Source organism: Hyaena hyaena, unplaced genomic scaffold, assembly GCF_003009895.1.
Source record: "Hyaena hyaena isolate Hyena2069 unplaced genomic scaffold, ASM300989v1 scaffold_841, whole genome shotgun sequence".
Taxonomy (NCBI): Eukaryota; Metazoa; Chordata; class Mammalia; order Carnivora; family Hyaenidae; genus Hyaena; species Hyaena hyaena.
Genome location: NW_024081474.1, coordinates 680,105 through 702,985, shown reverse-complemented (window position 1 = coordinate 702,985; position 22,881 = coordinate 680,105). Strand labels below are relative to the sequence as shown.

The 22,881-nt window shown below is 35.0% G+C and overlaps 1 protein-coding gene across 3 annotated transcripts in view; it reads right to left on the bottom strand.

The window, feature by feature from the left end:
- AGTPBP1 (ATP/GTP binding protein 1) overlaps positions 1 to 22,881 on the bottom strand; it is a 157,325-nt gene that overhangs the window by 41,394 nt on the left and 93,050 nt on the right. For all 3 annotated transcript variants that reach the window (XM_039219812.1, XM_039219813.1, XM_039219814.1), the window contains 3 exons: positions 13,568 to 13,651; positions 11,910 to 11,996; positions 11,679 to 11,827 (listed from right to left, as the gene is read on the bottom strand). In XM_039219812.1, the coding sequence (XP_039075743.1) occupies positions 11,679 to 11,827; positions 11,910 to 11,996; positions 13,568 to 13,651 (320 nt within the window). The remainder of the gene's footprint in view (positions 1 to 11,678; positions 11,828 to 11,909; positions 11,997 to 13,567; positions 13,652 to 22,881) is intronic.

Here is a 22,881-nt window from a genome sequence, read left to right as displayed (position 1 = left end):
TAAAAACCATCTGAACCAAAGAGATTGCCCTACTAAGAACCAATCAAATGAGGTGAATCAGACTGAATATATTACAACCTACTCCACCTGACATTTTGGCTATATTTGAGTAATTGATATTGTCATTAGCCAAAGGATAAACCTTTATATATATAAAAAATATGCTAAGAACTGTCAATCTGGTCACTTGAATACAGACTATCAAAATATTAAATTGCCACAGTGAAGCCAAAATCCAATGGCAGTGACTTCTAATAATATCTAAGTAAAGGCCAAAGTCGTATTAAGTAAATGGTCAATAACAAGTACAGATACAAAAAAAAGACAAGGTATTTTAGTCCCCAATCATCAAATGTATTATGAACCACAGATTCATGAAATTTTCAAGTTGAAGCTAATACCGTCATTGAACAAGGAAGGGGGACAAGAAAAGTTTAAAATGGAACTCAAATAACCTAAAGGCACCTATCACAAGTTGCACACCTTATCTGGACTCAGTGACTCTATGGAGAAAAAAATACATGCTTATTATATGGCTAGTACAACAGCAGAGATTTGTACTAAAAATAGGAAGATCAGATTGTTGGTCTAGTAGATAATGGTAGCCACTTGAGTCTGCATCTCCACACACATCCTTACCACCAAAATGTAAATACACAAATTCAACAAGCAGCACAAATAAAACCCAGGCTTTCAGCATTACTAAAAGACAGAATATAACAAACTTTAAATTACCTGTATGTATAAATATGGGCAAACATACACCAGGCAAATGGAAACAAAGTAGGAGTTGAAATCCTGAGATCAAAGTCAATTTCAGGCCAAAAAATAATAAATGAGACAAAAAAGGAACTTTATAAAGGTGACCAATCACAGTAAAATATAAATAACAACCAGTATCTATGTACCAGATAAGACCAATCTCCTAAGTAAAGCAGGAACTACAGAATACAGAAGACAGAAACATACTATCTATAGTAGAGTAACACGTCACTCTAGGTACACCACAAACCAAAGGAACAAAAATAAAGAAATGCACGCAGAAGATCTAAAGAACCTAAGGAGGCAGATCTTAAAGACAGAACACTGCATCCTGATATATATACAGAATGTCTAAGATACACCTTCTAAGAACATGTGAAATAGTCACAAAATAGGTCACATATTAGATTAAAAGGAAATGTCAGAAGTTCCATAAAAGAGAAATACTAACCAACAAAACTGTCTAACCACCATGTTATAAAACTAGAAACTAAAAACGAAATAAACACTTGGGGCATTGGATGGCTCAGTCAGTTAAGCATCCAACTCTTGACAGGCTCGGGTCATGATCTCACTGTTGTGAGATTGAGCCCTGGGTCGGGCTCCACACTCAAGCCTGCTGGAGATTCTCTTTTTCACTCTTCCCTCCCCCACTCACGTGTGTGCACTCTCTTTCTCTCAAAATAAATGAGTAAACATTAAAAAAATAATACTAATAAAACAAAATGAACACAGACAAGGAAGGACACAACATGTAGGGGGGTGGGAAGAAAGGCTGACTTGGATGTCAGACTCTGAATGAAGTGAGGAGGGCATCTGTCCAAAAAGGCAGCAGAAAGATTGTAACATACACTGGAACTAATCAGGAATTAAATATATTAAGGATAAGGGAAACCCACATTCTCCATGTTGAAGAAGGGTGTTGTAAATATAGGTTAAAAAAAAAAAAACGAATAAGGACTGTGGAATTGAAGGCATCAGTGTGACCTCCTAGAGATTGTGTGGGAGTGTGTGTGCACATAACACATACACACAAACATAAACACATACATACATATAGAGAAACCACTACAAACGAAAACTTCTATATAAATATTTGTCTACACAAACATACAGTTCTCAGCTCTGTCTACTTAGAGGTCCAATAACAATGTGCACACTATGCATACAGACCCTGGTTTTTAAACCATTCATCACTAAAACAAACCAGGGCTCTTCCAAGAAATGACGGATACCAGGCTAGGTCAGGAAAAGGCAAGATGCACCGTGAGTATGTATGCCAAAAAAGCAAGGATGCCCAGACAGGATGACTGGGATATGTCAAAGGGACACCGAAGCCAGTAGGGAAAGGATCCCACTGGTTGAATCTTGGGCAATTTGAGCATAAAAATATATAATAATAGCAACAAATTACAACCTAATAAGTAAAACAGGAAACCAATTCTGGACTTATATTAACATATTAAAAGTTTGATAAGGAAAAAGATATTTACATAGTTTCAAAGTACCTCAACCTAAAATACTTTATTAATTACAAAGAGAAAAAGAGTAACTTTACAACAGAAAAGCCTAGCAGACTCCAACTTAATCAAGTGATAAAATTATAATTATTAGTAATGGGACAAACAAAATCTGGGATGTCACCAGAGTACAATATCACTTCTATAATATTCCTGCCACAGATACCTAACTTGAATGGAATCATGAGGAACAAGAGGAAACTCCAAACTGAGAACCACTCTACAGAATAGGAGTTCTACAATTTTCAAAAGTATTTAGTCATGAATGTTTAAGCCTGTAAAACTGCTCCTGACTAAAAGAGTTTAGACACTTGACAACTAAATACACATGGTTTGAGCATAATTCTCTTGCTATTAAGGAGATTATTGAGAAAATGGGTGAAACTCAAACAAAGAGTCTACGGATTAGACAGAATTCACATATCAATTATAATTTTCTGATGTTGGTGGTTATATACCAAAAAATCCCACTGTTTTTAGAAAGTATGCTAAAAGTATTCTAGGGTGATGAGGCATCATTTCAGATCCTCAACATCTGGAGTAAGCGTGTAACTTTTCTATGAATTTGAAATTATTTCAAAATAAAATATTCAGAAAAAGCTGATGATCATATATCAAACTAGAATCTTCTTGACATATATTTTGTGCATGTTCACTTTATGTTCCTAATGGGATCTTCATAGTTCATCCATCCATTGCCTTATTCACTTAACAAATGTTTACTGAACATCCATTAAATCCCATAGTGTAAATACGGCAGTCAGCAACAGTGACACTGTCCCTGATCACATGGTATGTATAAACAAGGGGGAGGGGGCAGGAGAGATTAATCAGCTACACTTATAAAAAACCTAAAACTGTTATGAGGACCCCAAAGGAAAAAATTACAAGGAACATTTATCAAGGAGACTCATCCAGCCTGAGGAGTCAAGAAGACTTCCTTAGTCAACATATAGCTCAGCTCAACTAACAGGGGCAAGGTGGGGATGCTACAGACTAGATTCCAAAATCCTATTCTGTTACATGATTCCACACATGTTCAGTTTAGGTACAGAGGTGGTTAAAAATGTTCATATCTGGGAGACATGGTTGAGGGGAGGAGCAGGGAGAAGGAGGGATTGGGGGGTAGGGTGAGAAACAGAGTGCAAAAGTGCCAGGGAGGGAAGGAGCTTGCAAGTTCCAAGTTACTAAAATGCAATACTGCCATCTAGTGGTAATTTGAGCAAACTCCTTTCAAGTAATGGGGTGTGTGTGTGAGAAAAGAACTGGATTACAGAAGATATATGACTATTATACAGTGACATAAATTCTCAAATAAAATTCACAAATTAAGATTGTTTACTTGTGAGAAAACTAACAGAATCACCTAAAATACTCCCAGGAAAAGGGCAACTTGAGAAACAAAAACAATAGTAATTCTGCCCCTTTTGGGGGCATTGTCAAAGAAGAAGACATATTTTGCTTAGAAGAAGACATATTTGCTTAGAAGCCAACACTAAAACCCAAACCAGGATGTCCCAATCAAAAAAAAAAAGAAAGAAAAGAAAAATAATCAATTAAAATTAATATTACTTCCTAATTGCAATCATGTATGGCAATTAAACAAATCCTTCCAGCTGAACAAGAGTCTACTGCAAATATTTTGTCATCAGTAGCATCCCTGAAGTGAATTCAAAAGTCAACTGATAACATCAACTAAATAGCTATTTGCAGTTTCTTAAGATGCTGAATTCCAGTTTACTAAAATATTAGTCCCTTCCTTCTTCTACTGATGTTAAGACGAACCAAGATTTCCTTTTGTTGTACTAACTTCACAAACCTAATGACAGAGTTTCACTTAAAAAAAACTACATCTTCCTAAGAGCTCATTTCACAGCTATAACTACTTACAAGTATATGGAAATAAAATCACAAGAGACCACTTCTTGTCAAGATTTGGGAAAATCTCTACTAAGCTTAAGGCAGATGGAACAGTACTGAGAAAAATCCAATGCAGAATATGCCTCATGCTTTATTTCTTTATATACATATTTTAGATTTTCATTTCCACAATGAAAAAAAATGTTGCATTATATCTCAGAGTCCCTTAAAGAGTAACAGATAAAACAATAAAGAAGCACAAAACTAGAAAGCATTAAAAAAAAAACAACGTATCAATTATAAAAGGATTTTAAGTTGAAAGCATGTTAAAGACAAGGGCCAAACAACAAAATGCAACCTCTATTTATAAGAAACAAAGATATATCAAGCAAATTTAAACCAAAACATTCTAAAAATAGAATTCAAGTCTAAAGATACTGAAGTATGATTATTTTATACTGTTAAACAGTATATACAAAATGAATATGGAAAAATTATAAACTATGTGTCAAATAATGTTGCATAAATAGAAAAAATATATGTTTTTGCAAATGAGGCCTGGACCAAAACACAACAGAACTGAAAGACAATTTTTTAAGTCTTAGGAAGATAGAGAGGGTAAAAAAAAAAAAAATAAGGACACAGAAAACTGAATAAATGAATTTACAACACTAAACTAACAATGTATATGAAATTACATTTCCAGCAGAGAATACATATTATTTTCCAAGTGCCCATGAAAACAAAAACTTACCAGATACTAAGCCTAAAAAAAAATATTCGAAATCATAAATTTTATAAGTATGTGAACAAAATTCATTAAAATTTGAAAGTCATGAGAAAAATCTTAATCAAGTTAATCTAACCAATTATGAATATAACCAATGTCTTCCTAAATAATTCCTGCACCAAAAAGGATACCCACACTACATACAACTAGAGGCAATCTACAGAATAACATGGAGTCTTAATATTAAAATCTACAGGGGAAGGGGATACAAAGTAAATTATAATTAAGAGCAAATTCACACCCTAAATGCTTGATCTTCAAACAAAAATAAATTTAGGTAAACAAACTAGAAGTTAAAAAGAACTGTGTACTTTGCAAGCACACGTACTGCAGACATCATAGAGAAATCCTGCCAGTGAGTTCAGAAAGTCTCAGTGTCACTTACATAATAAAATATAAATTATCAAGTTTGCCACAGTAAGACATAGAAAACTAGACTATACTAAGTCACAGAAATCTGAAGAAGTTACCCAGACTCTCCTTCTCCCGCCCAAAAAGAAGCACACAGACAGTTCTAGAGGTGCATACTTTTCCAAATTTCATGAAGACATGTAAATGCTATTTAAGCTGCTCCAGAACACAGGGTGGGAAAATAAAAGCTTTTTTATTTAAGTCCTCAAAGTTAGCATCAGTTTGTTTCCAAAACTGGACAAAGACAACCCTCCAAAAAAGAAAATGACTTGTCTAACCCACTACCAATGACGTAAAGCCTTTACAGAAAATACTAACAAATCAAAAATAGTTGTATATTAGATTAACTCCCATGCAAAGTAGATTTATTTCTGAAACCCAAGGATGATTTGATATTAGAAACATTAATGCAATACAGCACATTAATATCACATCACATTAATAAATACAAAAATAAAATACTTTTAGTTTTTAAAACTTAGTGAAAATAGAAATTCTTTTCTAATTTTTTTAATTTCTGGGAGACAACATGAGCAGGGGAGGGCTACAGAGAGAGGGAGACAGAGAATCAGAGGCAGGCTCCAGGCTCTGAGCTGTCAGCACAGAGCCTGACGCAGGGCTTGAACCCAGAAACCAAGAGATCATGACCTGAACCAAAGCCAAAGCCTGATGCCTAACCGACTGAGTCACCCAGATGCCCCAAAATATAAATTCCTTACTGTAAGAATCTGTGTCTCAAAAAAAGAGCTAGTGTATTGAATGTAAAATACTAGCAGGATTCACATTAGAGTCAAAATAAAACAAGGATGCTCAATGTCTCCGTTATATTTTAAACAGTCTCAAAATTATATCCAACAGCTACAAAACAATGAAAGATACACAATATTTCACTACGGATAAGGAAAATTTCTAGGGACATACCAAGAAAATCTGCAGTATCAGTTGACAAACTCTGAAAACTAGTAAGAACCTTCAGTATGGAGGCTGATTTTCAAAGTGAACATATAGAACTTGACAGCTTTCTTAATTATAAATAATAACAAACCTGAAAATAGGGAGCAATCTTTCAAAACAGACACCAAAAAAATACATAAAATACTTAAGAATGGAAGTAAATAAAAATGAACAGAACTAACAAAAAGAAAACTAGGGGTGCCTGAGTGGCTTAGTCAGTTAAGTGTCCAACTCTTGATTTCAGCTCAGGTCATGATATCACAGTTCAGGGGTTTGAACCCACATCCGGCTCTGTGCTGACAGCATGGAGCTGCTTGGGATTCTGTCTCCCTCTCTCTCTGCCCCTCCCTCACTTGCTCTCACACACTCTCTCAAAAATAAATAAATAAATAAATAAATTTAAAAAATTATTAGAAAAAAAGAAAACTAAAAACTTAGGTGAGAGCTGAAGAAAAGAAATAAACAAATTTATACACCATGTTCCTAAGCAGTAAGACTTAATATAAAAAATTCAATTTCTCTCAGATTATTCTACAAGTTCAATGCAATGGAAATCTTTTGGCACTTAATAAAACTATCCTGAATAATATTTAGAATAAACTATTCTGGAAAAATAGGTAGAAAAATTCAATTGTTTTTGAAAAAGACTACAGGATGTTAAGCTGTATTATAAAGTCAGTTACACAACAAAGGATGTTACTACTAGACAGAAAGGTCAGGATCATTAAAATCAAGCTGTACTAGATCAACAAGCAGCCTCCCCACAAAATGCTGGTCCACAGCTTCTGAGAACTGTGTTGTTTCAAATCAGAAGGGACAAATAATATGACTAGAAGGTCAGAGTAATTCAACCCAAATTCAAAAAGTCAGGAACTAATAGTGATACCTTATCAACCAGCTTGCAATCTGTTTTTGCTAACCAGAGCATTTTCTAGACAAGTTACCACAGAGCAACCATGCACAATGTCTTCCAAGTGATGTTTCCACCCCTTCTTTTACTAGCGGGTCAGGAACGCAGTTTGCAAATGAGGTATAAATGTAAATATTTAACAAATAACTCAATTTATCAACATATTAAAACTCTTTGGAGAAAGAATGGGTTCAGTGTAGCTGCTTAACAACTAACAACAGGATTAAGTTAGGCCCCAAATTCACAGAATTTACCAAAATATATCCTGGATGGATTAAGTTAAATATACACACTGAAAGCATATTATCAAATGTACTTCAAAAAGGCTGAAATAATTTAACACTCCTACCAGCATAATAAGTATCCTTTTTTCTAGTTTTCAGCAACATATGTTCATTTTCTTTGAGAAATTCTACTTGGAGGAATTTACGGCAAAGCAATAATCAGAAACATATACAAATAATTAAGAATATCAACTGCAGCACAGCTTATAATTTTGAAATGCTGTAAAAGACTTAAAATCCCTAACTGTACATTACTTAGTAGAATGTTATATAAACATTAGTAATGATGTCACTGAAAATACTCAATGGCATGAGATTTTTTTTATAAAATATTGTGCAGTAAGGACAGTTTTGAGTGAGTTTTCATACTCTAACCCCAATCTATAAAAGGATAAAATTTCATTTTAAAATTATATGAATGTAAGTTTAAGGATAACAAAATGCTAATTAGTGAATCTTCTCCCCTGCCTACATTTTTCTCTAAACAATTTTTAATTTACCAAATCCCCACATTAAAGATCCACTGCTTGATTATCAGAAAAATAAACATATTTACAGCTGGCAGACAGGGAAATCCCACTTCTGTAGATTTATAACTAAATTTGTAACTAAAATTATACACACAAATATTTTGTACAATAATGTTGATCTCAGCATTATTTAAAATAGAAAATAATTAGATACAACTTAAATGTACAGCAAAGAAAGATTTGGATAAATAAGTTACAGTGCCTCTGTAGGATGTCCATTAAACTGTTTCAGAGAACTATTTCATGACAAGAAAAAATGTTAACAATAGGATGTTTGGTTAGCATACAGACTGTGAAACTGCATGGGTTACAAGGCTTCTTTTTAAAAAAATAAATATGGAATTATATATATGTGGGAATCATATATTGCCATATAAAAAAGGCTGGATGGACACCACCATATTAAAGTGGCTATCTCTGGATGATGCACTGTTGATGGTTTTAATTTTCTTAACACCATTGTGTTACCCAAATTCCCTATAAATTGCATCTGGAAAGTGTGATAAACATACAAAAGTACCCAAATGGCAAGGGCTAAGGAGCAGGGGAAATTTTAAAACAAACCAGCCATCTGTCCCATTGCTCTGATTTGGTTTCAGTTACAGAATTTTATTTATTTTAAACTTAAAATGACACTAAAGGAAGAGATTATTTTATTTCTCACATGAAGTATTGATTTAAATAAACAGTGGCGCCTGGGTGGTTCAGTTGGTTAAGAAGCCAACTTCAGCTCAGGTCATGATCTCACGGTCCACAGGTTTGAGCCCCACTTCCGGCTCTGTGCTGACAGCTCAGATTCTGTGTCTCCCTCTCTGTCTGCCCCTCCTCTGCTTGTGCTCGGCCTTTCCTTCTCTTAATCTTGCTCTCAAAAATAAAAAATATTAAAATTTTTTAATTTAAAAAAATAGAGAAGCACTGCTGTATAATGTGTTTAATTTTAAAAATTAAAATACTTAATAAAGTTTAAAGTAGTAAGGGTAGTATTTTATAAAAGTGAATAAATAAATGTAGTTGTAAAGCTATCATCCACCTGCTGCACTACAACTTGAAAATTATACTGGCTATCATTTCAGGAATAAACAGGCTTCTATATTTATATACTCTTCAGGAGCACCCAAAATAGAAACATAGTTCCATTTAAGTAACTGTCATTTCCTCTTCTAAAATATTATGTCAGCATTATACTTACTTACAAGTTAAATGAGGAAAACATGAAATTCTGTAATTTTTGTACTATTATTCTGAATGAGTTTCAAATAAGGTAATTTTTAAAAATTATATTCAGGTTTTAAGGTCAAAAATAGGTCAAAAAATTTTTGTAAGAAATACAATATTCAATGATTACTAGTTAGGTTCCCAAATAACAAAAATTAAAAAGATGTGAAATAGATTTTATCAAGAATATTCACACCACTGTTCATGCAAAATATAAGCACTGACTCCTTGGTCAAAATATATTTAAAATGCACTGTTTAAAATTAGAGTACTTAAAACATTTAAAAACTTTAAATAATTTTATAACTGACCTAGATATTATGCTATGTAATCTTCCTGTAATTACTGCATTAGTGAATCTGATGAAAGCTTTCATCCAATACATGTAATCATCTAGAGTATAAAATTTCCTATTTCCCACATAAATAATGACAACTGAGAACAACAGCTGCTTCAATTCTTGAAAGCTCTAATTCTAAGAAATGTCCCTTAAAAACCATCATCACATTTATACCTTTAACAACTTAAATACTTTTGCTGATACACACACTAGAGTTTTTAAAAAATTGTTTCATGAGAAAAACAAAACCAATGAAACAAAAAGCTGGTTCTTTGAAAAGGTCAATAAAATTGACAAAAGTCAATAGAACTGACAATTCTAGGAGGACTAAGAAAGGAAAACAAAGAGAAAACACAAAGTACTAGTACCAGAAATGAAGCTGGGGTGTCACCATGGACCCTGCAGACCTAAAAAGGACAGTAAGGGAACATGGTGACCAACTCTACACACACATTTCACAATTCAGAAGAAATGGATCTCTTCCTAAAAGGCACAAACTACAACTATACCACAACTCACTCAGGAGGGAATAATCTGAACAGCCCTACAACTATTAAAGAAATTTATTTTGTAATGTAAAGACTATCAAAAGGGGCATCTGGGTGACTCAATAGGTTGAGTGTCACACTTCAGCTCAGGTCATTATCTCACAGTTCATGGGTTTGAGCCCCCCATTGGGCTCTCTACTGTCAGTACAGGGCCTGCTTTGGATCCTCTGTTTCCCTCTCTCTCTGCCTATCCCCTGGTCACACACAATCTCTCTCTCTCAAATAAATAGTTACAAAAAATAAAAATAAAGACTATAAAAAAAGAAATCCTTTCAGACCCAGATGGTTTCATTCGAGAATTCTCCCAAATGTTTAAGAATTCATATCAAATTTGGGGTGCCTGGGGGCCAACTGGTTAAGCATCCAACTTTCAATTATGGCTCAGATCATGATCTCCCTGTTTGCAAGATGGAGGCCCACGTCAGGCTCTACACTAAGCACAGAGCCTGCTTGGGATTCTCTCTCGCCCTCTCTCTCTGCCCTTCCCTCCATCCCCACCCCAAAATAAATAAACTTAAAAAAAAAAAGAGCACCAAATCTACACAGGATCTTCCAGAAAATAAGATAAGATGATGAGGGAACACTTTCCAACCCATTTTATGAGGTCAGTATTACGACGATACCAAAACCAGATATAGTACCAAAACCAAACCAAACCAAACCAAAAACAAACAAACAAATAACTATAGCTCAATATCCCTCCTGAACATGTAAAAACAAATTTCTTAACAAAACTTTAGCAACTATATACAATGACCAAGTGGGGTTTATTCCACAGATTAAAAAAATGCTGGTTCAATATTCAAAACTCAATCAGTGTAATAACACCATATTAACAGCCTAGAGAAGATCACATGATCAAATCAATTGATGCAGACAAAACATGACAAAGTTCTACACCCACTCATGATAAAAAAAAAATTCTCAGCAAAGTAGTAATAGAAATAAATCTCCTCAATTACATCTTAAAATTTACATAAAATGACCGCTAACATCATACTGAAAGGTGACCAATAAAAGAGTAGCACAGGCTTTATGGTGATGGAAGCATTCTGTAACTTGATTGTGGTGACAATTTCAAGAATCTACAAATGTAATAGAATGGCATGAAACTCTGTGCCCACACTGTACCAATGTCAAATCCTGACTCTGAGATGATACTATAGTTACAGAAATTCAGTGAAGAGAAAATGAGAACTTTCTGGAACTTCCATTATATATATATATATATATATAATATATATATATATAATTGTCTTCTAGATGAAATGACACTGAAAACTTAATTTTAAGCAGGATAAGTAATAAATCTTTAGCTGTATTTAATTTGGATGAAATCAAAGATACTCTACATTTTGAAGGGCTTTTCACCAACAAAGCAATGCTCAGTTTATTTCAATTTTGCATTAAGTATATGAATTTTGAGAACTAGAGAAAACAAAAGAAAATGAACCTTTTTTAAACATGTTAATAATCAGGAAAAAAAAAATGCCTTATGTCCTACAGTTACAATGCCTGCATATCTTCTAAACTGGGGGGAAAAACATGTCTTACCATAATTAAATTGACTGTTGGATTTTTCACAGTTAATGATGTTAAACCTGTAAGCAACACCCGGTCGCATTCCACTGACTTCAAAGTAAAACCACTGATGATAATGATTGCTATTTATGTCTGAGTTCAGAATAAGATCATATTCATTTCTGAAAGTAGAAAATAAAGAAATATGATTAAAATTAAGGAAATATCTGTGTACAGACAAAAAGAAAATTTTAAATGACTTACTTTCTAATTTGAATTACTTTGCGCAGATTCCCAGATTCAAATTTGGAGTTAAACTTCAAAATATCTCCTTCTTCTGGAATAGCAAAACTAAATAAAAATTTTAAAGTATTATAAAATACACTGCATGTAAATAGGTAAACAAAAAATTTAAAATAAAACTACCCTACAAATTAAAAATATACCCTATTGCCACCTCCCCCTCCTCTTTATTTTTAAACCAAAGAACACAACAAACACAAACTCTGGTTAACATTTATAGATTTAAAAGAATCACAATTACAAGTAGAGACTGAATATTAGTCACAAATAAGAAATTTTGCCTCACAAAATAATGTTATTCCTAAATATTAATAATCAAATAAAAAGACTAGATGTATTTTTAAAAAGGCATATGATTTGTACTGAGTAGTAATAATTTTAATTAAACTATGCAGTTCTCAGATTAAATTTGCAGAGCTATATTAGATATAGATACTAGCTTATTTAATAGTGCCAAGAAGGTGAAATTACTCTCTTCACTCTACATATTCACCACTTTAGTATTTACCGAATGCTTCTTAGGTACCAGATTCGGTTTCAGTTGTCTGTCTGTCTGTTTCTCTGATTAAACACAAATTTTTGCTCTTCTGGAGCTTACAATGTTAGATTACAATGTTAGAGGGAAACTCAGACTCTAAGAAGCTCAATGACTTTGTTCTAAGTCATTCAATTAGAAATAGCAATGGTATGTATGCCACACTCAGGGTTCCTGAGTTCTGTTTGCACCACATCTGCCTGATCTGACACAGAATTATAAGCACTGAAATAACTGAGATATTTTCAATAAGTAGATTTGGTTTTCATTTTTAAAAATATTATTTCCAATTGAGTCATTAACTTTGACATGCTTTTACCCTTATTTCTTTACCTTTAAAGATAAGGATCTTTAAAAAGTGTTTTCTTTCCTCCAAAAAGACCCTTAAGATCTGAAATGTCCATCAAAATATTAGAATGTTGAGAAAGGGAGGAAACCCCTTGAGGGCTAATTACATTTCTTGTACAAGGAGGCAAATGACTAAATAATAGTCACATTCATCATTTCTAATTTTCACTTATTTACTTATATTTAAACCTTAAAATGTGATGATACTAGTGATAGCCCTAAATTGTGAATAACATTTTATCAAGTATCATAAACAAATGGTTTCAAAGATGAGGAAAGTAATATAAAGGATTGGTGCACGCTTTAAGCCGTAAGATGTGACGAAGAGTAGTGGGGACTATGGAGAAATCAGCAAGCACATGTTCCTTTTTTTTTTTAAAGGGATGGTAATTTGCTGTCCTAAGAAAATGAAGGCTCAATATTATAGGACAAAATTGCAGCAATTCATGTGACATTTCCACTCTCTCAAATGGAGGTAATTTCATATTTTTTTTTAAAACACAGCATCAGTTTGTGACCTTTCCCTTATTGAACCCATTAGGCCCACCTAAGAACAAACAAAAGCCTGTGATACATTCAATTTAACATGATTTGCTATTACATTACCATTACATCCCTGTTAAAAGACGAAAAGATAGCAAGGGCAAACGAGGTGGAAGTTAGCTATATTTTTTTCTTTTAAAATAACACTGAAATTTTAGAGTACTAATAAAACTAAAAACAACAACAGACTTACTTTGGGTTATCTAAGTCATATACCACTCGATCTATGATATCACTCTGATGTATTAACCTCTCAATATCTTGGGCAATTTTTGTCCTGAAATCATAAAAGAGAAGCATGACCACCAAAATTCATTATTATACACCAAGGCACAATTTTTTCCAAAATAAGTTTGGGATGAAAAAGTGTAAAAGGATAAAACTTTCTTGTGCTCGCCTCGGCAGCACATATGCTAAAAGGATAAAACTTTCTTAAAATAATCATTCCTCTATATATTTTGTACACATAAAAATAATCAATATGTCACAAGACAAATACCAGTATTATTAAAGCCCGAATTCTAGAAAATAACCATGTAGAATACAGCTACAAGCCTAATAGCTTAAAATAAATCTTGAGGGGTATCTGGGTGGCTTAGACGGTTAAGCGTCTGACTCTTGGTTTCGGCTCAGGTCATGATATCACAGTTTCATGGGCTCGAGCCCCACATCAGGCACTGCACTAGCAGTGCAGAGCCTGCTTGGGATTTTCTCTCTTTCTCTGCCCCTCCCCAACTCGAGCTGTCTCTGTCTCTCTCAAATTAAATAAATAAACTTTATTTAAAAATATTGAATGTCTATTTATGACTTTCAACATAAAAATGGTAACAAGCCACTCTCTAGTTGAGAAGCAAATAATTTTACATACATAAAAATAGCATTATTAGCAGCAGTAAAGATCTAAAAAAGCCAGAAATTATATATGGAGATTTTTAAAACCCACCATTGCTGGAATTTTGCTAAAATGCAACTGGCAACAAGCCTGCATATTCCTCAGAATCTATGCTCTCTTCTGTGAATGGAGAGGAAATGTGGAGGAGAGAGGGACACCTGTGTCAGGAGGCAGATCATGGACCTTGCACCTCCAGGATTCTCTAAGGCCTGATCTCCCAGAAATCAGTCCAATGAAATGGTCACCAACTAAATGGAAAATTCCTAAAATCCCACCACTATCCTAGAAAAGTGGGCCACAGACAGACCTCACAATCTTCCCTGTCCATAATTAAGCCAAGAAAGGCAACAATCACTAAAAGTGGCACCAAACTGCAACCAAACCAGAACACATGTGAATCATAAAGCCAGGTGCCTGGAACTCCAGGTAGACTGGCCACAAAACTCATACCGGGAAGATGCCTACTGCTGTTAATAGTCACAGTATCACTTGCCATATTATCACTTACTTTTTTTTTTTTTTTTTTGAGAGAGAGACAGAGACAGCTTGAGCGTGGGAGGGGCAGGGAGAGAGCGAGAGAGAGAGACTCTCAAACAGGCTTGGCACTGGCAGCAAAGAGCCCGATGTGGGGCTCGAACTCGTGAAACATTGAGAATCATGGCCTGAGCCAAAATTGAGAGTTGGATGCTTAAGCGACTGAGGCACCTAGGGACCTCTATCATTTATTCTTAAAGAGGAAGTCGATTATATGAACAGATTTAAATTTCAAGTTTGTCTGTTTCAGCTAAAGATTGGTAATACAGATTAGAACTGTGGTTTATTGCTTTATTGTTAGAGCGAGAAAATTTGCCAAAATGATTATAATAAAATCTTAAAAATACACTAAACACTGAAAGTCTCCTGAACTTCACATAGATGTGAAACTAGTCTCACCAAGGTACTTCTTTGTGATTAAGGAGTATTAACTCTCATATAGTTCAGAATTATCTCTAACAATATCAGTATAATTTTTACTTCAGAATATGCTAAGAACCTACTCTGACAAAAAACTAGAAGTTGTCAGGAAAATATTAAATGGTGTGATAGTTAAACACAGGAAAAGAATTAAAGAAGTACAACTCTAAATTTATTTTTAGTTTTATTCTACAAAAAATAACTCTTCACTGACAAGCAGTCTATCAAGACAAAGACCCAGTATCAAAGGATAATAATATAAATCCTTGATTTACATTCAATGTCATAACTTTCAAATGCCAAATTCTTTCTAAAGAAACATTTTTAAAAAGCTATTATAATAATAAAGTCCAAAATTTATATCACCCAGACCTTTGACAATAAAAGAGATAGCACTCACATGTATTCAGATATACCATACCAAAAAAATGTGAATATTCAAGTATGGGTGAATGACTAAATAAATCCTAATTATAGCTATTTGTCAGAAAACATCCATTTGTCAGAATAATTTATTAAATAAGGCTGAAACATACCACAACTGTGCAAAAATTAACACTTCCTAAAGTTTGGGGTTTTTGTTTTTTTTTTTTTTAAAGGAAAATGGTATTAACAGGCTGATACAACCGCTCAATCCTACAGTAGTGCTCCTTAATATAACAGGGTCAGAAGGGCAGGGCCAGCCGCAGGTTGGCCAGGTGCAGCTGCGAGCTCTTTGACAGTGTTGTGGAAAACTGCAGAGCCCAGGCTCTGTCTGGCCTATAAAAAACACTTAATATTAAGTTATCTGCTGCTCCTACTAAGATTTCTACTATTGTCTCCATTCCATAAGTACTTGGGTTTTCCCTGAGCCATTCTTAACTTAATATAAAGAAATCCAGTGTTTTGCTTTCCTTATTTTGCTTTCACCACAATTCTTTCACCTGTATTTCAAAAGTTTCTGGACAGGCAATATATTGACATGGAGCAAAAAATCATATGCTACATAAAAGTATAAAATGGAGACTCTCACTTTCCATACAAGCCATATTCTCTATTCATCCAGTTAACTACTTTTATTACTCTCCCTTCACAAGCATCTTACAGCTTTTTTCATCAGTGCATAAAGATCTTTTTTTAATCACTGTATAGTATTCATAGATAAGATATACCCTAATTTATTTAACTAGTCTGATTGGTGGGCACGATGCCATAACAAAAAACTTTCAACCCCATTTTACAGATGTTCAAATTATGTGTGTGTATAATGTATATAAATTATCAATTCCTAGATGTGGGATTACTGTGTCAAAGGAAATAAGTACTATTAATCTTGACAGACCCTATCAGGATGCCCTCCATCAGAGGTACTATCAATTTGCAATCCCATTATTAATGTATAAGAGAGCCTGTTTATCCACAGCCTCATCAGGAGAATGTGCTATCAAACTTCTAAATTTTAGGTAATTTGATATGTGGGAAATGGCATCTCAGTACAGTTTCTTTTGTTTTGAGAGAAGGTGAACATATTCCTGTGACTAAGAGTTACTGTATTTCTATGGCGTATTTTTCCTTTTATTTTGATAGAAGTATTTTTTAAAATACCTTAAATCCTTTTTAAAACAATGCAATACGGACTATATTTTACTATAAAATACAGCTAGATAACTTTTTTAAAACATACAGAAAAATGGAAAGTAATATCAAAATGCTAAAAGTTATTACCTCTGAGGAATGAGGCAGAGTGTCCTTTCTTCTTCTACTTTTTCTCATGTTCTAATTTTATGGAATATAAAAACAGGAAAAATGTACCCAAAAATGATAAACATATTTTAAACTATAAGAGATCAGTTTCATTTTAATTTGTAAGCCAACTTAAGCCAAAGATATGGATTCAAGTAATCATCAGTCTGTGATTACAATTTAAAAAATTTTAGTATTTTTAAAAAATTTATATCCAAGTTAATTAGCATATAGTGCAATAATGATTTCAGGAGTAGAATCCAGTGATTCATCCCCTACATATAACAAACACCTAGTGCTCATTCCAGCAAGTGTCTTCCTTAATGCCCTTGTCCATTTAGCCAATCCCCCCACCCACAACACCTACAGCAATCCTGTTTGTTCTCTATATTTAAGTCTCTTATGTTTTCCTTCTCCCTGTTTTTATATTGTTTTTGCTTCCCTTCCCTATGTTCATTTGTTTTGTATCTTAAATTTCACCTATGTGTGAAGTCATAAGTTTGTCTTTCCCTGGCTAATTTCTCTTAGCATAATACCCTCTGGTCCCATCCACTTTGTTGCAAATGGCGAGATTTCATTCTTTTTGATGGCTGAGTAATACTCCATTGTGTGTGTGTGTGTGTATGTGTATACATACATACCACATCTTCTTTACCATTCATCTGTTAATGAATATTTGGGCTTTTTCCATACTTTAACTATTGTCAATAGTGCTACTATAAACACTGGGGTGCATGTGTCTCTTCAAAACAACACTCCTATATCCTTTGGATAAATACCTAGTAGTGCAATTGCTGGGTCATAGGGCAGTTCTATTTTTAATTATTTGAGGAACCTCCATACTATTTTTCAGAGTGGCTGCACCAGTTTGCATTCCCACCAGCAGTGCAAAAGGGTTCCTCTTTCTCTGCATCCTCACCAACAACTGTTGTTGCCTGAGTTGTTAATGTTAGCCATTCTGACAGATGGGAGGTGGTATCTTATTGTAGTTTTGATTTGTATTTCCCTGATGATGAGTGATGTTGAGCATTTTTTCATGTGTATGTTAGCCATCTGGATGTCTTCTTTGGGAAAGGGTCTATTCATGTCTTTTGCCCATTTCTTCACCGGATTATTTGTTGTTTTGGGGGGGTGTTGAGTTTGTTAAATTCTTTATAGATTTTGGATACTAATCCTTTATCTGATATGTCATTTGCAAATATCATCTCCCATTATGTTGGATACCTTTTAGTTTTGCTGATTATTTCCTTCACTGTGCAGAAGCTTTTAATCTTGATGAGGTCCCAATAGTTCATTTCTGCTTTTGTTCCCCTGGCCTATGGAGACGTGTTGAGTAAGAAGTTGCTGTGGCCGAGGTCAAAGAGGTTTTTGCCTGCTTTCTCCTTTAGGATTTTGATGGTTTCCTATCTTATATTTAGGTCTTTCATCGATTTTGAGTTTGTTTTTGTGTATGGGGTAAGAATGTGGTCCGATGGTTTCCTATCTTATATTTAGGTCTTTCATCGATTTTGAGTTTGTTTTTGTGTATGGGGTAAGAATGTGGTCCAGGTTCAATCTTCTGTATGTTGCTGTCCAGTTTTCCCAACACCATTTGCCAAACAGACTGTCTTTATTCCATTGAATATTCTTTCCTGCTTTGTCAAAAATTAGTTGGCCATACGTTTGTGGGTCCATTTCTGGGATCTCTATTCTGTTCCATTCTGTTTTTGTGCCAGTACCATACAGTCTTTGTAATACATCCCAAAGTCTGGGATTGTGATGCCTCTAGTTTTGGTTTTCTTCTTCAAGACTGCTTTGACTATTTGGGTTTTTTTTCTGGTTTCATACAAATTTTAGGACTGTTTGTTCTAGCTCTGTGAAGAATGCTGGTGTTATTTTGATAGGGATTGCATTGAATACATACATTGCTTTGTACAATACCAACATTCTAAAAATATTTTTTCTTCCAATCCATTAGCATGGAGTATTTTTCCTTTGTGTGTGTGTGTGTGTGTGTGTGTGTGTGTGTGTGTCTGTCTGTCTTCCTCAATTTCTTTCACCGGCTTTCTATAGTTTTCAGTGTAAAGATTTTTTACCTCTTTAGTTAGGTTTAGACCTAGGTATTTTATGGTTTTTGGTGCAATTGTAAATGAGATAAATTCCTTGATTTCTCTTTCTTCTGTTTCATTATTAGTGTATAGAAATGCAATCACTTTCTGTGCATTGATTTTATATCCTGTGACTTTGCTAAATTTATGAATCAGTTCTAGCAGTTTTTTTGTATAATCTTTTGGGTTTTCCACATAGAGTATCATGTCGCTTGCAAAGACCAAAAGTGTTACTTCCTCCTTGCCAATTTGGATACCTTTTATTTCTTTGTGTTGTCTGATTGCTGAGGCTAGGACTTCCAATACTATGTTGAATAACAGTGGCAAGAGTGGACATCCCTGTCATGTTCCTGACCTTAGGGGGAGAGCTCCCAGTTTTTCCCCATTGAGGATGATATGAGCAGTGGGTCTTTTGAATATGGCTTTTATGACCTTGAAGTATGATCATTCTTACCCTCCTTTCTTGAGGGTTTTTATCAAGAAACGACGATGCATTTTGTTTGATGCTTTCTCTGCATCTATTGAGACGATCATGTGGTTCTTGCCCTTTCTTTTATTACTATGATTTATCACACTGATTTGTGGGTATTGAACCAGCCATGCATACCAGGTATAAATCCCACTAGATAATGGTGAATGATTCTTTTAATGTATTGTTGGATCCAGTTGGCTTGTATCTTAAGAATTTTTGCATCCATGTTCATCAGGGAAATTGGTCTGTAGTTCTCCTTTTTAGTGAGGTCTCTGTCTGGTTTTGGAATCAAAGTAATGCTGGCCTCATAGAATGAGTTTGGAAATTGTCCTCCCAATTCTATTTATTGGAACAGCTTCAAAAAATAGGTGTTAACTCTTCTTTAAATGGTTGATAGAATTCCCCTGGAAAGCCAACTGGCCTTGGACTCATTTGTTTGGGAGATATTGTATTACTAATTCGATTTCATTACTGGTTATGGGTCTGTTCAAATTTTCTATTTCTTCCTGTTTCAATTATGGTAGTTTATTATGTTTCTATAAATTTGTCCATTTCTTCCAGATTGCCCAATTTGTTGGCATATAATTGCTCATAACATTCTATTATTGTTTGTATTTCTCATAAATGTTTACCATTGTTAGATCTTCTTGGTGGATAGATGCCTTAATTATGATATAATACGCTTCATCTCTTGTTACAGTCTTTATTTTAAAATCTAGATTGTTTGATATAAGTATGGCTACCCCAGCTTTCTTTTAGTGACCACTAGCCTGAGAGATGGTTCTCCATCTCCTTACTTTCAATCTGAAGGTGTTTGTAGGTCTAAAACTGGTCTCTTGTAAACAGCATATAGATGAATCTTGTTTTCTTATACATTCTGTTACCCTATGTCTTTTGATTAGAGCGTTTAGTCCAGTTACATTTACAGTGAGTACTGAAGGATATGAATTTATTGCCAGTGTGTTACCTGTAGAGTCAGAGTTTCTGGTGATGTTCTCTGGTCCTTTCTAGTCTTTGTTGCTTTTGGTCTTTTTTGTTCTGTTTCATCTTTTCTCCCCTCAGAGAGTCCCCCCTGAAAATTTTTTGCAGGGCTGGTTTAGTGGTCATGAACTCCTTTGGTTTTTGTTTGTCTGGGAAACTCTTTTATCTCTCCTTCTATTTTGAATGGCAGCCTCGCTGGACAAAGAATTCTTGGCTGCATATTTTTCTGATTCAGCACATTGAATATATCCTGTCACTCATTTCTAGCCTGCCAAGTTTCTGTGGATAGGTCTGTTTCGAAACTGATCTGGCTTCTCTTTTCGGTTAAGGACATTTCTCTCCCTTGCTGCTTCTGTAATTCTTTCCTTGTCTTCGTATTTTGTGAATTTGACTATGATACACCTCGTTGATGGTCAGCTTTTGTTGAATCTAATGGGAGTTCTCTGTGCTTCCTGGATTTTGATATCTGTGTCTTTCCCCAAGTTAGGAAAGTTTTCTGCTATGATTTGCTCATGTAAACCTTCTACCCCCTTTTCTCTCTCTTCATCTTCTAGTACTCCTATGTTTCGGATGCTATTCCTTTTTAATGAGTCACTGAGTTCTCTAATTCTTGTATTGTGCTCTTTTGTCTTAGTTTCCCTCTTTTTTTCTGCTTCATTATTCTCCATAATTTTGTCTTCTATATCACTGATTTGCTGCCCTACTCCATCCATTCTTGTCGACATGGCATCCAATCGAGATTGCATCTCAACTACAGCATCTTTAATTTAGTCCTGACTAGATTTTACTTCTTTTATCTCCACAGAAAGGGATTCTATGCTTTTTTCAACCCCAGCTAGTATTCATATTATCATGATTCTAAATTCTAGTTCAGACATCTCACTTATATCTGTGTTGATTAAGTCCCTGACTGTGATTTCTTCCTGTTCTCTCTTTTGGGGAGAATTCCTTCTCTTCATCATTTTGGAGGAAGAGAAAGAATAAAAAAAATTAAAAAGTTAAAAACAACATGATCATATAAAGGAAGCTTGATGCTAGATATGTTTTAGCCTGGTTGTTGAAAGAAGCTTGATAGAATAGAGAAAAAAGAGAAAGAAAAGAGAAAAAAAGAATGAAAAAATGTTTTAAAATGTATACAAAATAGAATAAAATTAAATGAAGTAAAATGGAATAAAAATTTTACAAAAATATACAGTGAACATTTTCAAAAATGTTTTTATAAAAACAGAAAATAAAAATACATTTTTTATTTCTGTATCCAAGAATAAGAAAAGAAAAAGAAGAAAAAATAAATAGATGGACCAGCAAACAGAATGATATCCAAATGTAATTACAGCCAGCTTAACCTAGAGTCAAACTATGAAGTACTTTACAGTCCGTACACTAAGCAGGGGGACAGACTTTAGTTGTCCTCTAGGACTTCGTTGGTACAGTTGAGCAGGTCTTGGTGTAATGGCTCCATTCTCCATCAGGTGGCACTCCTTAGCTTATTGGGGTGGATCGATGTAGTGTGTATGCGTGGGTAATGCACTGATGAGGTAAAAATGGCATCACCCAGTTTCCCAGTCTCTAGCACAAATCAGAACCCTGTGCTCTCACTGGCCAACCATCAGGCACCTCTCCTTTGTCTCCAGTTTTCGTCCACACCCTACTTCTACACTGTCCATGACCAAGCCTTCAACCTGCCAGGCAGCACCTCTCTCCTGAATTTTATCTCAGATGGGGCTGTGTTTCCAAACCCCTCACTTCTGAGGACACTGTGGCTTTGACCTGCTCAGACCCTCTAGGGAAGTGTCTCGCTGAGCAACGGCCAGGTGCTGGCTTGCTCCCAGGACCACTCACACGACCACACTGCTGCAGAGACTCAGAGACTGCGTCCAGTGCCAGCCTGACCCCAGAAAAGTTTGCCCGATGGTGTAGCAGCTGTAGTTCAAAGGACTGTTGCAAATCATAACACACAACTGGTACAAGGCTTCACCACACCCTAGTGTCCTTGGTCAAGGTGTTCTCCGGGGTCTGCTGGGAACTTTTCCCATAGGGAGGCCACACAGCCTCCACCCAATGTCCTCCCAGCAGGGGAACTGACTCTCCCCACACGGCCCGAGGATCCCTCGGACCTCGCTGTCTGCTCTTGGGGATTCATCCTTCTCACCAGAACACTGCCAGGTACTGAGGTGCAGAGTTGGAAACTCCCCTGTTTATAGAGTCCTAATGGTATTGAAACCCTCTCCTTTCTTCTTTCTCCCTTTCTTGTTCACATCCTTGTGGGTGCTTCTACTCTTTCTTTCCAGGTGCTTTCAGGGGGAGTGCTTTTCCTGTACTCTCCCCCTGTCTCTGTCCTCTCTCTGCAAACAAAAACAGCTCCCTATCCTCCACAGCTTCCCTCTCCCCCAGTTCAC